The sequence below is a fragment of the Alosa sapidissima genome, chromosome 11 (assembly GCF_018492685.1).
Source record: "Alosa sapidissima isolate fAloSap1 chromosome 11, fAloSap1.pri, whole genome shotgun sequence".
NCBI lineage: Eukaryota > Metazoa > Chordata > Actinopteri > Clupeiformes > Clupeidae > Alosa > Alosa sapidissima.
Window position 1 is genome coordinate 32043604 of NC_055967.1, and position 16992 is coordinate 32060595.

The window sequence follows — 16992 nt, forward strand, 5'->3', positions numbered from 1 at the left end:
TTGCCGGTTCAAACCCCGACTGGTAGGCCACGGCTGAAGTGCCCTTGAGCAAGGCACCTAACCCCTCACTGCTCCCCGACCGCCGCTGTAGCAGGCAGCTCACTGCGCTGGGATTAGTGTGTGCTTCACCTCACTGTGTGTTCACTGTGTGCAGTGTGTTCACGGATTGGGATAAATGCAGAGACCAAATTTCCCTCACGGGATCAAAAGAGTATATATACTTACTTATACGAAAAGGATCAGAATCAGCATTTCTTTTGCTTCATTTTTAAGAAGCAGAGAGCACTGGCTGTGAATGGTCCTCTCTCTTCCACGTTAGTGAGGACCAGACTTCAGCGCTGACGTGAGAGTATAAAAAGGGGCATGTGGTTGATCTTAGCAGAATTTACAGCTGTGTAACATACACAAACACACACACACACACACCCTGACACACTGAGACAACAGGAAAATATGATAGCCTACTGATGGGTTGAAGACCCATCATGCTAACTACAGTAAACTACTGCTGCATTTAAGTGACTGAAAAAAAAACGTAAAAAAGTCGACTGTCAGGTTTCCTGAGAGTAAATAATTGAGTGTAAAAGTAGCTTAAGAAGTGTATGTATCAGATACATTTTATGTTTACACATTGGTAGTATGCAGCTGCTTTTCTGTTTTAATTAAGTGTATGAGAGTTTTTTTGTAAATTGTGAATCTCAATCTCAATACTCAGGCTACACATCTGTTTCTTATGCTTCGCATACTGTAAGGCATAGTGGTCATAATACATAGCGGTCATAGAAGCTGGACAGGACTGAAAAACGGAGACAAAAGACAAAGAAAAGACCGAGACAGAGTTTCACCATCATCACCACGAGCGGCGCTGAGGTCAGTCCTGGCACACGGCGGCAGATCACTCCTTCCTATTACCTCAGAGATGGCTTCGCAAACGGGGATCCCACTAGGCCTGTGAAGCAGCCGTTGGTCCAGTTCGCCGAGATTTACCGCCGCTCTTTGGCGCACATACAGGGGATGCGTTCTCCACGATGGGGCTGGACAGTGGTACACAGAGCCTACACACACGTGCGCGCACACACACACACACTAGCGGAGTGTACTGCGAGTGCTGCTAATTGGCTGATTGATACATACAGATGCATCTTAAAAAAATAGAATATCATGGAAGTCCATTGCCCTGCAGATTGAGAAATGAAAAGCTCAGGAAATCATTACTGGTGTTTTGACTTAATTAGCTGATTAGAGCTAATCTCAGGTTGACATTTCTGTATCATAAATTCCATATTGTAGGCTAATATTTTGAGATTCTGGATTTTTTTTTATTTCCATGAGCTGTAAACCCCTAATCATCAATATTAAAACGATCAATATATTGATATATATATATTTAAAACATAGAAAGGTTTGAAATATTTCAATGAATCTATAATTTAATCATATAAAATATTTACTTTCTGAAATAAATTACAGGAAAAAAAATTACATTGTTGTAAGTTTTCCAACTCGTAAGTCAGTCTGACTAAAAGCCTGCTAAATGAATACATGTAAGTGTAAAATGAAGGCAGTGTACATTCTAAGCTTTGGTTTTTATGTGTACATTCTAAGCTTTTGGTTTTAAGTAGGGGTAGCTTTGTGTTCTGTGACTGATAGAATGGGGCTTTAAAAAAATGAGGCTGATGGTTAATGTGTTGCTGGTATACATACATATTTATAAGGACCTTAGTTTTAATGAGATCATTGGGGAGGTCATCAGAAGGATCCCCGAGCAAATCATTACCATTGTCTCCTCAGGAGACACCATAGAGGATCATGATTATGAGGGAAAATATTAAAAAGAACATTCAATATTCAGGTCATTTACACAGGTCACAGTTACATTATTTTTCATGGTCATGGAAACGGAACCTGACAAAGGCAAACAGGGTCTTTCTTGACAATGGATAGACGCCACTGGGAAACAATGAAGAACAGCCACGCTTCACTTTAGAGAACATTCAGCAATAATTTATTTTCATAATCTCAAGAACCACCAAGTTTTTCTCAACTGGAAAATTCAGTATCAGTTGCCAACAACACAGTTTTGAAAAATGTAAAGTTACTATACAAATTCTTAATAGAAAAAAGAATAAATTAACTGTGGAATTCTGTATTTTTTCCCTCTCTCTCTCTCTTCCCGACAATTCCACATTTTCTACAACACCGTTTTTTATTATTCATTTTGTCTGGTTATGTTAAGAACAGAACCCAGTAAAATCATGTTACATGCTCTACTGTGAGGAATAGTGGGCTGAGCTACGCTGTTTAGTCCAAACTAACGTCCTTCCGTTTGCACGACTGGTATTAAAACTATTGACAACGATTAGGAAAAGTCTACACCTAAGGATCCGAGCAGTAACTGGTCTTCTTGTAGCACCTGAAGGGGTGGGGTGGGGGGTTGTTACTGTCTGAGAAAGAAAAAAAATAAAACAAAAAATAATCATTTATATTTAAAAAAAAATCTGAACATTAAAAACAATGGCAAGTGTATTTGTCTTCCAAAATGACCCTCACTGGCATACACTGCCTTCCGTCCTCACAAGTGTTGATAAATGTGTTAGTTTTAGATTTTACTGAACTGTAAAAAAGTCTTAATGTTGCTATTGAGTACAGGTTGCAATGGTGAGCGGAATGTGGGTATACAAGGGGGGGGGAGTCCAGACGGGAGTCACAGATGTCAAAGGTCACCAAAAAAGCCCCAAGCAGACATGTGAAAGTCAGGGCCAGGCTCAGATCACTGCACATGGAGGTTCTAAAAAATGTTTTTCTTTTTTTTTCTTCTTGGAGGAGGGGGCAGGGGAAGAATCCATGGTGTTTAGTATCAGCATGCGTGGCAATGACTAATCAGATTCAGGGCCACAGTGCGGTCCAGTCTGAACGAACAGTTAAGGACAAAATGAAACAAACAAATGCAAACCAAACAAGAGTCACCTCCCCCCTACCACCATCTTCCAACATCCTGGCCAGGGAGGCATGGCACAGCAAGGAGACGAGAACAAGTTCTTGGGAGTGTGTGTGTTTATGTAAGTGTGTGTGTGTGTGATGGGGTGTCTGGTAGTGAAACTCAGGGTGTAACGCAAGGGAGATTTTTTCTGTACACAGAAAAGGACTGCTGACTGCTGTCTAGAATGAGTAGCAGCGTATTGATGTTCTCAGCACGTTCAAAATGTTCAAAACAGGCAAAACCCAAAACCACATATGAATGTGTGCTTCTCGTTACTCTGCACGGGCATCTTGACACATTCTCTGCGTTTCAGTTGAGTGTGTTTAGATTCAGTGGGGGGGCAAGGGTCATGCAGAACGCGATATAAAAATGTAGTTAAAGTATGGCTTCACGTAGGCCCTCTGCTCCAGAGAGAGGGGAGGCAGGTGACGGCGGTCGGCCAGGCAGGGAGAATCGCTGAGAGAAATAAAGCACTATCGCGTCCAGAGAGCCTCATAGCTTATCGGCTTACATGGAGGCACCATGTAAGCAAAACTGAGACACTCTGGGTTTGCACTTAAGAAGTTGTTGATGGAACCATTCGAGTGCCTTCAGCAGCAGGCTAATCACTGTTAGTTATCTGGGACGGTGGAGGTCAAAGAGGCTACTGCTGTCCTGAAGCCCGACAGGTGAGCTGATGGTGGAATATTTCAACTGATTCTCTTTAACCCACTGTACTTTGTGCAGTATATATTACACTGTCCTTTCATTTGGGGTTAAAGCACTGACCCAAAAGGATACCCAATGAAAACTGAAATCAGTACAGCCCTCGTATCTTAGAACCTACGCTGGAGCTGTTGAATGGCAACGTAAAACAGCACGTTCAGTCAGATTTCCGTTTAGATTCTCTTGGTTTGCTTCCCTTCAACCGAGGTTTTCTTGTTAAGCTCTGGCCTTGTTACATGCTGGAATGCTGTTGTGGTTTCAAAATGTGCAGTTTTGTCCTTCAGGTGAAATCCTGTGTGCTAATATTGGCTGTGCTCTTATGAATATCACTTGAATATTAATAACTGTGGCAAGAGGTAACCCATTATAGACATAAATGTCCTTGGATATTGGCAGTTAACCATTCACTGTCCTGTTTCCCTCTGTTTGGTGCTGGGAACCCTCTTTTGGGTTCCACTGTAAGGCATGAAGCACTCAGTCTGCATGAACCTTTAAGTTATTTGCGCTGTATTGAACACTGAGGGAGAGCAAAGGTTGCTGGGAGTTGTAGTCCCCCCTATGGGCTTTGTACAGTACATGTTTGAAGCACCATAGTCATATTTAGGAAAGAGTAGGAGAGTGCTTGGAGGAGGCTGGATGCAGCTTTTCGTTACCATGGTTACCAAACACGCTAGTTAACAAGCTGGGGAACACACACGACACCCCTAGCACACAGATAACGCCTTCAATATCCATGCTGGCACGGACGAATAGTCCACAGATCTCTTAATCGAACAAGGACATGTCACACAAAATGTTTCAACACCATGAAGCCCTACCCTGAACAAAATTCCCAACAAACCCAACAAACAAACAAACAAACACATTTTCAACACCCCCCCCTGCACTCCCACACTGTGTTTGGGTGTGTGTGTGGGGGGGGGGGGGGGTATAAGAACACACCCTGCTAGCCGGAGACAGAGGAGCGAACATGGGAAGGAGGGGGGGGGGGCGCCCCGATATCAGCTGAGCTTCAGGAGGCCAGCAAAGGCTGGTCTAGTGGCCCAGGGCTCCAGCGGTCTGTCCGGCCAACGAGTCTGGCTGGGCCGCCGGTCAGGGTTCACACCCAGGGAGTTCTGGAAACTTCCACGGTGCCTGGTTAGCCTGGGTGTGTGGTGTAGGTGGAGGAGGAGGTGGGGAGTCTGCTGCTCTTTGGTTGCGGGTGAGATAGGGGTGGGAAGGTTGTTGTTGTTTTCAGGACTATCCACAGCTGGTGAAGAGAGGGTGAGTGTATGATCCATAAAAGAGGGCAGGAGAGGGAGGATGAGGAAAGGAGTTTGTCTCCAGTGATATATATATATATAGAGAGAGAGAGATTTATATAACTTCTTTTAAAAATCTTTTTACAAAACAATACAGAATGAAACAAACAAACAAACAAAAATAAACAAAAGAGCAGAACTCTAATTCCACAGATGGAGGCTGAGTGAGTCCTCGTGTCCAAGTCGGGGCGGTGGAACACAGGGGCAGTGGAACACAGGGGCCTTCAGTGGAGAGCATGGCGGTCAGGGACACACATCACACCTCACCGCTTTGTCAAGATCAGGGATATGCAGTCACTGAGGTGTGTGTGTGTGTGTGTGCCTGTGTGGGGGTGTTCGGGTAAAGGGTGGCTTGGAGTACAATACAGTCTCTTAGATTGAGCATGTGTGTGTGTGTGTGTGTGTTAGTTTGTGTGTATGTGTGCGTGGGAGACCAGTTTCCATTTCTCCCTTTTCCAAACGCAGATGGTGTTGAAATGAGCCAATGTGATATGTGTGTTTGTCTAATACCAACTCTTTTCACACACACACACACACACACAAACACACACACGCAAACACGGCATCAGACCAGCCACACACACCAACATACGTCTGTCCAGTGGACAGTGGGTTGGCTACAGCTGTGGGCGATCTATGTGCTGTTGGTCTGCCACTCTCTGGGTTTAAAGTTCAAAGGTGAAGACGAGTCTGATGGCACGAGGGACTGAGGGTTTCAAAGTGTTCGGGAGTCACTTCAGTTCAGATTCAGATTCAGTTCAGATTCAGACTTTTTTTCCCACAGATTCAGTTCCTCTGTTCCTCCTCTGATGTGAACTCTCTTAGTCCAGCACTGTCCCTCTAAACAGACACACACACTGAGCGTGAGAGGTGCTGTGTGTGTGTGTGTGTGTTTGTGTGTGTGTGTGTGTGTGGGTGTGTGTGTGTGTGTGGGTCTTGGTAGAGGGTGGCTGAGGGGTCTGCCCATATGGCTCAGGCCTGCCTAGAGGATGCGTACGATGGGCAGTAATGGAGGGGGGGGGGTAACGAGAGAGATCAAGAGATGGAGGGATGGATGACCGGAGGAGAAGGGGGGTCAAACGAGGGTTCCAGGCTTGGCCTTCTCATGTCCATACCACTGCACGTCCACCAGCTCAGAATACAGGGAGCCGTTCAGGAAACAGCTGTCTTTGAGAGATCTGTGAGGACACACACACACACACACAGGAGGTCAATCACGAATTGTTTCACAGCTCTGCTGACCTAAAGTTGTAAACAAGTAGCCGATAAGGAAACCAAAGGAAACAAACAAAAAGGAACAAATGCAAGCTGGCTTAACGCCTCTGAACCCTCAGAACTTTGACTGAGAGAAAAACAAAAACAAAAAACAAAAACAAAAACAAAAACAAAAACAAAAACAAAAAACAACAGGAAGTGAAGTCTTTTTGTGGCTGACCTCATCTATACTGTATGCGGTATCAGAGAAATCTACAGGCATTTCAGATGTCAAACTAAGACAGACTCTGTCCTGCTCTGGGATGCGCTGCTACACTGATCTGAGATCAGACCCCACCTGCTTTATAACTAAGTCTACCTCATGTTAACAGATAGCTAGTGAGCAGGCAACCATTAGTCTGAGCACACAGTAACAAATGGCTAACACCTCGGCAGAGACGTGCAAAAACAGACGGGATTTAGGAGGTTAGACGAGCAGAAAACAAACCAGTTCCAGTCACGGCGGGAGGAAAGGAAGAGAGACAGAGAGACCGAGAGGGAGGGAAGGAGGGAAGAAGGGATAGAGACACAGGAGGGGAGGTGGAGCCCGTCCACTGTACCTCTAGTCGCCTGTGTTTTGGTGAGGAGAGGAGCGGTCTTCAGTGGGTGAGCTTTCAGCCATGTCTCTGCGCCGAGAAGAGTGGGACACACACAATAACACACACACACACACACCCCGAACACACACCACACCAGTCAAGCAGAGGAGGGTTAGTTCCAGAGAGAGAGAGAGAGAGAGAGAGAGAGAGAGAGAGAGAGAGAGAGAGACAGAGATACAAGGAGGAAGGGAGAGATGGTGTGGAGGAATATGGACAGAAAAAAAGAAAAGAGATGAAACAAAGAAAAAGAATGAAAGAGGTGGGAAGGTGCAATAGTGAAAAGCAACAGATGGGGGAGGAGAGAGAGGAGGGGAGGAGAGAAAGAGAAATAGCAGTTAGCACCCAAATGTTACAGTGTTAGCAGATTGTAGTGGCAGAGCAGCAGTTAAGTTCTGTGTGTATGTCCTACACACACACAAGCACACCCCCCATACACACACACACACACACACACACACACACGCGCACACACAAACACAAATTAGCGTGTCAGAGACAGCTAGGAGTAACACTGAGGTTAACACTAAGAGGTGGAAGCATCAGCGACAGGTAGACACTAGCTGTTAGACTAAAAGCACAATCTATCCTCAGAGCTGGGTCACACTGCCACAAACGGGACTTGGGAAGTGGCCTTGATACAGCTGGTCTGGGGACAGTTTGGCGTCCGGCATGATGGTGGATGAGATGAGAGTTAGGCTGGGGTGCTGTGATCCTGGGTCAGCATTAGGAGGAGAGTGTGTGGCCTCAAAGCTGCTAGACGCGGTCAGTTTGATCTGAAGTATCTACATCTCGGTGACTACGCACTGATTGTCTATTGAAGCAGCCTCACTCAAAGTTCACCACTGGAGCAAAAATCACAACACACACACACACGCACACACACACACACAACATACGATCTCTCTCTCTCACACACACATGCACACACACACACACACACAACATATGATCTCTCTCTCACACACATGCACACACACACACACACACACACACGGTCTCTCTCTCACACACACACAAACATGCACATACAGACACACACACACACACACACACACACACACACACACTCTCCCTCTCTCTCTCTCACACACATACACACACACACACTCTCTCCCTCTCACACACATACACACACACACACACACACTCTCTCCCTCTCTCTCTCTCACACACACACACACTCTCTCTCCCTCTCTCTCTCTCACACATACACACACACAATCTTTGTCTTACCCGCTCTGCCAGTTCAGAATATGCTGTGGACTGATGGGGGGTGTTGCTGCCAGCTCACTGGATGGAGTTCCACTCCGCTGGCTATGTGGGGAGGCCGCTGTACACACACACACACACACACACACACATAAACACACACAGAAAGATTACTAAAAATACACTGTCCCTTCCATAATAATGCATTGTCAACACATGCCATAATTCATCTTTCATCAAATATATTTTACATTTTGAATATCCACGATTCCAGGCTTAACATACACACGCTGTCGGATATGGAGAGCACATGAGAAAGGCAGTGTGGCTGAATAAGTTCATTAGAGTACTTAGAGATCAGTTTACCATCCACCACCTATATCTCATGATCAAACACACACACACACACACACACACACACACACACACACACACACACACACACACACACACACTCTCTCTCTCTCTCTCTCTCTCTCGTTCTCTCTCTCACACACAGAGACGTACAAGTGGCCTGTGTTTTCGCCTTGCTCCCAGTGAGTCACAACTACCAAGAGAGGGTGATAATCCCCGTCTCAGTCACAGCAGACCACCCACTCTTAACACCACACACACACAGGAATGTACTAGAGACCACCACTGTGCGGCATCCCTGAGCCATGTACAAATTAGCCCTTAACTGATCACACACACTCTCTGACACACACTCTCAGACATTCAGGGGAGGCCCTCTAGACCCTGTCAGAGACAGTTTGGGGCAGCTGTTGTCAGTGTACTGAGATGGATCACAGACAGAGAGAGAGAGAGAGCTTTAAATTACAGCTGTTGTCAGTGTACTGAGAGATGGATCACAGACAGACAGAGAGAGAGCTTTAAATTACTGCTATGGCAAGTTCTGTTTAACTCAATTATGTATCGTAATCATTTACTTGATCTGTGCTTGATTTGTCACTAGTCAAGTAATATTTAGCATATTGACTGAGTAATTATCTGGTTCATTAATTTTGTTAGGGATATATGGCAGTTGTTTTTCCATTAACAACTCTCTCTTGTTTTTCCATTAACAACTCTATCACTCTGTGTGTGTCTGTGTGTGCGTGCGTGTGTGCGTATGTGTATGCGTGTGTGCGTGCATGCGTGTGTGTATGCGTGTGTGTGTATGCGTGCCCCTGTCTCACCTGGCGAGCCCTTGGCCAGCGTTCCGACCCGACTGCTGCGTCCACTGGACTCCTTGATGGAGCCACTGGAGCGCTGGTACCAGCAGCGCAGTTCCTCGGACACGGCGGTCCTCCCTCCCCCGCTGCCCTCGCGGCCCAGCGACGGAGTCCGTACGATCTGCGAGCGCGATGGCGTGAGCCGCCCGCTGCTGCTGCTGCCCTCTCCGTCCTCTCCGCCCCAGCTGTCCTTGTACATGCCGCCGGCCGTGTACGAGTTGGACGTCTTGAACTGGGCCTTGACGCTGTAGTGGCCCTCCTGGTCACTCTCCAGGCTGCGCACCACCACGCCGGCCGGGCTGCCACCGTCCACGTACAGCGGGTACTCACGGATGCGGTACTGTGACGAGGGCTGGCTCTGGCTGCTCATGTAGACGCCGTGCTGAGCGCCGGCCAGCGCGCCGCCGGACCCCGAGCCGCCCGCCCCGACGCAGCCCCCCCCACCGCCACGCGCCGCCGCCAGGTTGGGCATGCTGCCCGAGTTGGAGCTGCCCAGGTGGCCGGCGGAGCGGTGGCGCTGGCGTTGCCGCGCCTTGGACGGCGAGTCCTCGGCCAGCGTGGAGTAGTTGGCGTGGCCGCCGTGTCCGACGCCCCCGGCCGACGACGAGCCGACGCCGGCGCCCGACGTGTAGAAGTGCTCGCAGCTGGACTGGCTGGTGCAGGACGAGCAGTCGTCCAGCGGGTCGGAGCCGTTGGTGCCCGGCGTGTGTGGGCAAAGGTCCGGCGACGAGGCCCCCGCCTCGGCCTCCAGGCCCAGCAGCTTGCCTTGGGACTCCAGGCTGGAACTGCGGTGACGGAAGTGCTGAGCCAGACTGTGCAGCCGTGTAGGGCTGATGTCCACTGACCTGAGAGAGGGATAGAGAGAGAGAGCGTGGAGTGAGAGAGAGAGGGGGGGTAGAGGGGGAAAGCAGAAAGGGGAAAGAGAGAGAAGGAGAGAGAGAGTGAGAGAGGAGAACAGAAAGGAGAGAGAGAGAAAGAGGGAAGGAGCGACAGGGAAAAGGTTTAATATGACTTTATTGAACTAGTAGCAGACACGGTCACATCATTGGACCAGTAGAACAAATACAACATGGGATTTGGGATATTGAGGCAGAGGGCAGAGGTCAGAGAGACAGGTGTCACATCAACTCAACACAATGGCAATAAGTGAGGGGTACATGCGTGTACTTGGTGGTGTGTGTGTATACCTGGTGGAATTTGTTTGTGTGTGTGTGTGTATGTGTGTTTATACCAGGTGGAATGTGTGTGTGTGTGTGTGTGTGCATATATGAGTCAGGGTTGTGCAAAATTCGAATTGCAATTCTGCTTCCTGTTTGCTACCTCAATGCAAGTGAAATGCAAGTGAAATTCAAGAATTGTGAATTGGAATTTAAGAGCCAGTTTCAATTCAATTCTGGAATTCTGCTCAAGCCTGGTATGAGTGTACCTTTGTACCTCATGAGCGTGTGTGTGTGTGTGTGTGTGTGTGTGTGTGTGTGTGTGTGTGTGTGTGTGTGTGCATGTATGAGTGTAACTTTGTACCTCATGAGCGTGTGTGTGTGTGTGTGTGTGCATGTATGAGTGTAACTTTGTACCTCATGAGTGTGTGTGTGTGTGTGTGTGTGCGTGCGTTTGTACCTGGTGGAGTGGACATAGTGGGGCCCTCTGGTCCTCAAGTCCGGGGTAGAGGGCATGCTGGACTGGGAGCTCCACTGGGGGAGGCTCCTGATGGGGCTACTCTGCAGAGAATTACTGCCCCCTGCCTCAGTACAGCTGCCCGTGCTGGGGAACCGCCGGTGACTGCTGCACACACACGCACACACACGCGCACACACACACACACACACACACACACACACACACACACACACACACACACACGCACACACACGCGCGCGCATACACACACACACACACACACACACACGCACGCACGCACGCACACACACGCGCGCACACACACGCGCGCACACACACACGTGCGCACACACACGCGCGCACACACACACACACACACACACACACACACACACACACAGGAAGAGAATATTAATTTTCTCTTTAAATCAATATTAATGAAGAATTGATTCTTAGCATGTTATATCTGTAGCTTTGGTAACAATGACTTCATTTATCCATGCCAATAAAGCACCATTTGATTTAATTGATAGAGAGAGGGAGGGAGGAAGAGAGAATGAGAGAGAGACAGAGGGGGAGGGAGAAAGAGAGAAAGAGAGAGACAGAGGGAGGAGAAAGAGGGAAAGAGAGAGAGACAGAGAGGGAGGGAGAGAGAGGGATGGATTGCTCTCTAGATATTGGCTCGGCCTTTACATCCCCTGAGTACAAATCATAATGACCATTGTGATAATCAGTGACTCTCTCTGACTAATTGCAAGAAATTTAGTCGTCTGGACAAAAGTAGCACAAAAAAAACTGTACAAAAGCACACAAGCACACACACACACACACACACACACACACACACACACACACACAAACCCCATCACCACACGACCAGGTCTTGCTGTCCCACCTGGAGTGTGAGGAGCGTTTCTTGACCCTCTCGTAGGGCTCGTCCAAGGAGCTCTCACTCCACATCTTGGGCTTGATGGGGGACTTGTCGTAGTCGGTGCGCTGGTAGTGCAGGTGCCGGAGGCCCTCCAGGGACTGTGGTGGAGGGGGGCGGCTGTGCGAGGGCGGCCGCGGAGGCAGGCCTTTGTGGGGGGAGGCGGCGGGGGAGAAGGTGGGGGTGCCCGTGGTCTGGGCGTCATCTGCGCGGGGGGGAGTTACCAGAACAAAATGCATGAGTGGGAGCTGACTACTTCTGAGTGTGTGTGTGTGTGTGTGTGTGTGTGTGTGTGTGTGTGTGTGTGTGTGTCTGAACTCACCATCATCTAGCACCAGAGCGTCAGACAAAGAGCTGTCCTCTGATCCAATATTTGCTTCTAATAAACAGAAAGATACACACAGTACAGTGCATGTTAAAAAATGATGTAAGAACAAATACAACTCTTACTGAATTCCCTAAGCTGAATGACCAGGGACCACCCGGAAAAGATCTACCTAGCCTAATCTAGCAGCTTAATACCTGCACTGGGTGATTTCACCTCACTTATTCTAAGTGACTTTTTCAACACCAGGAACATTCCATGATTGCCAGTAGAACTAGCAGAAAGGCCTGGGAACTCTGAAATAGGCCTAATTTACTTGTGGTAGATGAATTCTTGTTCTTGTGACAAGTATATCACTAATGTGCAGCACATGTCCCAACTTGCAGCAAGACGGACAAAAGATGGCCTCTGAATCTCAGGTCAAGTCCCAGATGGAAGGAGGGAATGGCCACTGATATCTTCATGTGTTTTTCTTTTCTTTTTCTAAACTTTCTCACTGTTTCTAATGTCACTTTTCTAAACTTTCTCACTGTTTCTAATAGCACTTATAGCACTTTGTTGATTTGTTGAGAATGTGTTGTGTGCATTACAAATAATTTTTTTTATTTATTATTACAACAATAATACAAATATTATTATTATTATTATTATTATTATTATTATGACTGACCCTCGATGATGAGTGAAGCCCTCTGCGTGGGCTTCTTGCCGGAGCGGATGCGGTGCTCGTTAATGGCGTTCTCGATGTCCTGCAGCTTCTTGAGGGCGTTGAGGTAGGAGGTCTTGCGCTGCTTTTTCAGCTTCTTGCTGCTGACATGCGGGTCAGTGGCCAGTCGACGCGCCGCCTCCGTGATCTGGGACTGGATGGCAAACTCACGCTCTAGACGCTCCAGTTCCTCCTCCTGGACACACACACACACACACACACACACACACACACACACACACACACACACACACGCACACGCACACGCACACACACACACACACACACAACACACAGAAGCACAGAAAAACTCATGTCAGTTTTACACACTCAGAAGTGCTTATTCACTCACATAGACTACACACACAGACAAACACAGGATGTTGTTGTCCACGCAAACTAAACAGAAATTAAATCTGTCCACACACACACACAGACACAAACACGCACGGTAATATGATGACTCACAGTGACTACGGGTGGTTTCACTCACTAATACACCTCCATTCCAACAAATGCTACTGAGTACAGGCATGGTCTCCATATAGGCATGCTACGTTTGAGAGAATGTGTGTGTGTGATGCTACGTGTGAGAGAATGTGTGTGTGTGTGTGTGTGTGTGTGTGTGTGTGTGTGTGTGTAAATGGTTACCATATAAGCATGCTACCTTTGAGAGAGAGTGTGCGTGTGTGTTTGTCTAAATGGTCACCATATACGCATGCTCACAACCTACTCCAAATCCAGTTTTATTCTTTCCAGAACATTCTGACAGCTTCGCAGACTATCAAGATGTATTTCCCCTTCCAGCAATAGACACTCAGCCAACAGTACACAGCCACCCACCCACCCACACACACACCCACACAGACACACACACACACAGACACCCACCCACACACACACACACTGACACACACACACATCCACACACACTGACACACACACAGACACACACACCCACACAGACACACACACACACACACACTGACACACACACAGACACACACACTAACACACACACACAAACACTAGGCAACAGAGGCACCAATGTGTCTACGCTGTGGCGGGGAGTGACAGTGCAATAACACCCGTTCATCCCAGAATAAGAGAAAGCTCCAAAATGGATGTCTGAGAAAGACCATTCATCAAACCATATCTGTCCTCAAAAGTGGACACGAGCGCCTAGGGGATTTCAAATCACACACACACACACACACACAAGCATGTGCACATACACACACACACACACACACACACACACACACAAGCATGTGCACATACACACACACACACACACACACACACACACACACACACACACACACACAGAAACACACAAGCACGCACCTGCACACACATACACATACAGACATACACACACACACACACACACACACACAAACAGACACACACACAAACAGACAACACACACACACAAGCATGTGCCTGCATCATCTGTTCTATCATCGGTGTTGGTCCCTTATAGCTCACCTCAACACCAGGGTATAGTCTCTCTCTCTCACACACACACACACACACACACACACACACACACACACACACACACACACACACACACGGCTTCCCATTCCATGTGAGACCTCTTAAGAGACGTACAGGGTTAAGCAAACGCACCCTGAGCCTCCCTGTGGGGTGTGGGGGAGCAATGCACTCAAGTAAATCAACAACCTAATACACGAGCTTACACTGATGGAATTCCAAAAGCACACACACACACACACACACACACACACACACACACACACACACACGCACATCTAACCATTTTTCGCACAGAGTAAAGAGTCCACAGACGCTTGTGAATGGACAAAAGCAGAAAAGCAGTGCTCTGGTTTTAGTCTCCGTAGCCTCAGTACAGCTGAACACTCAGCTCTCTCCAAACACATCCCTGTGTTTCATAATACTGAGTCCACACTGGACCTGATTCAACAAAAACACACACACACACACACACACACACACAGAAAGACACAACCATGTGAACACACAAAGGTGCACATGCACACATACATACACACATAGCACACAAACCCACACACACACCTACATACACAAGTACAGACACACAGAACCACAGACACACACACACACACACACGTAAACCCACTATCACCACTTCCTCTGCCTACCAAGAGTCTGCTGCTATTTTTAGGCTTGTGTCTGTGTGAGCTCTGGAAACTCTGATTCCACTGGAGGAGGCCAGATTAGATCCTGCTGCATGCTGAGGAGTAGAGCTGGCAGTGTGTGTGTGTGAGTGTGTGAGTATGTGTGTGTTTTCACACACATGTGTGTGTCTGAGATTGCATTTGCTTGTGTGTCTATTTGGGTTTGAGTACAGTATGTGTGTGTGAGCCAGAGTCAACCCCTGCCACCCCTGAGGTGTGTGTGTGTGAGGGAAAGTGTGTGTGTGTGTGTGTGTGTGTGTGTGTGTGAGTGTGTGTGTGTGTGTGTGTGTGTGTGCATTCGCTTCCGACCTCTCCCTTGGGCATGATCTTCTGCTCGTCCAGCTTGAAGGCCGTGCCAATCTTGCGCCGCACCGCTGGCGGCTCCTCTCCCGGCTCTAGTGGGTACTCCTTGGGCAGCTTGCCCGTCAGCTCCTGGTGGGATCAAATGGGATCAGCACAGAAATTAGGGAACGCCGGCGGGAATGCCGCCGGAATGAGAGTCTGAAGGCTAGCCGGCACTACTGTGGAATTTTCCCCTTCCAATGTGCGAAATGGCTTTGGGATGAAATCAAAAGCGTTGGCAGTGGCACGGGTACTGGAAAACAACCTCCATGGTGAGCATGTGAAACAGACACATCCATCCATCCATTTGTACAGGCCAAGGCCTTTAACACCAGTGGCCCATGGTTGGATAAGCTCACTGACATCGTACTCCATCTCTTAACAGAACTACAAGCTGTTGTGCTACTCTCTGTCTATCTGCCGTGCTACTGACTCTCAAAGGCCTGAGCCTGGTTAGTCCACTCATGATGCTTTTCACAGCCCAATCCACACATTTGTTTTGCTTGTTTGTTGAGTCAATACATCCATACATGATGCCAATCTATTTGAATAACCCCCACCCCTACTTCAGTATTGGGTTACAATGACCGGCTATGAAAATATATTGTGTGATTCAGTCCCCTATAATTGTGTGTGTATGTCTCTCTCTCTCTCTGTGTGTGTGTGTGTGTGTAGGTATGTCTCTCTCTCTCTCTCTGTGTGTGTGTGTGTGTAGGTATGTCTCTCTCTCTCTGTGTGTGTGTGTGTGTGTGTGTGTGTGTGTGTGTGTGTGTGTATGTCTCTCTCTCTCTCTCTGTGTGTGTATGTGTGTGTGTGTGTGTGTGTGCGTGAGCAACTCTTATGGCCTCTCTGTGTGTGTGTGTGTGTGTGTGCGTGTGTGTGTGTGTGTGTGTGTGTGTGCGTGAGCAACTCTTACGGCCTCTCTGATGCAGATGCTCTTGAGCTCTTCTAGTCGCTGGCGAAGCGTTTCCTCCAGGGCGTCCTGCCGTGCCCTCAAGGCCGCCAGCATGTCCTTCTTAGCCGTCTGAGAACTGTCCGACTCCTGGGAGCCTGTCACACACACACACACACACACACACACAGACACACACACACACACACACACACACACACACACACACGCACACACACACACACAAAGAGAGGGAGATGTTAATGGAATATATTAGACACAAACAATTACAAAAACAATCAAACACACACACACACACAAACAAACACACACAGACGCACGCACGCAAGCGAACGTTTCATTCAAAGTGCCGCCCATAAAAAAGTCCCCCAGAGCCCAGAAGAACCTAAAATGCCATGACAACAATGGCTACAGAACCAAACAAAACAAATGACGACATGACAACAACCACTCCAGCATGACAACACAGCAAACATGCCCAGTGGAGTCCAGCACTGGAGCCGGCTCTCTGTAGGACCCTGGGAACTCTGGGGGTCTGTGGTGCGGGTGGGACGTATGAATGGTTTCCTCTGGACATTGTTGTTTTCCAGAGCGGGTGATCTCACAGACCGTTCACAGAAAGAGAAATGCATCAGCCCATGCCCACACTGCCCGAGTATGACAACTGAATATACCCTTGTCCTTTGTGGATTGTTTTGACCTGTGGCTACACA

At 47.9% G+C, this 16992-nt stretch overlaps 1 protein-coding gene across 12 annotated transcripts in view; it reads right to left on the reverse strand.

Annotated features, from left to right (window-relative positions):
- Positions 1-1982: 1982 nt before the first annotated feature.
- The window catches only part of frmd4a (FERM domain containing 4A), a 96615-nt gene continuing 81605 nt past the window's right edge, over positions 1983-16992 (reverse strand). For 6 of the 12 annotated variants that reach the window (XM_042109436.1, XM_042109435.1, XM_042109431.1 and 3 more), the window contains exons 15-25: positions 16283-16416; positions 15334-15456; positions 12803-13034; positions 12130-12186; positions 11775-12012; positions 10880-11044; positions 9227-10107; positions 8073-8169; positions 7182-7244; positions 6801-6866; positions 1983-6164 (exon numbers count right to left, since the gene is read on the reverse strand). In XM_042109436.1, the coding sequence (XP_041965370.1) occupies positions 6803-6866; positions 7182-7244; positions 8073-8169; positions 9227-10107; positions 10880-11044; positions 11775-12012; positions 12130-12186; positions 12803-13034; positions 15334-15456; positions 16283-16416 (2054 nt within the window). In that variant the 3' untranslated portion in view covers positions 1983-6164; positions 6801-6802. The remainder of the gene's footprint in view (positions 6165-6800; positions 6867-7181; positions 7245-8072; positions 8170-9226; positions 10108-10879; positions 11045-11774; positions 12013-12129; positions 12187-12802; positions 13035-15333; positions 15457-16282; positions 16417-16992) is intronic. The other 6 variants (XM_042109441.1, XM_042109437.1, XM_042109440.1 and 3 more) reach the window with 4 other exon arrangements.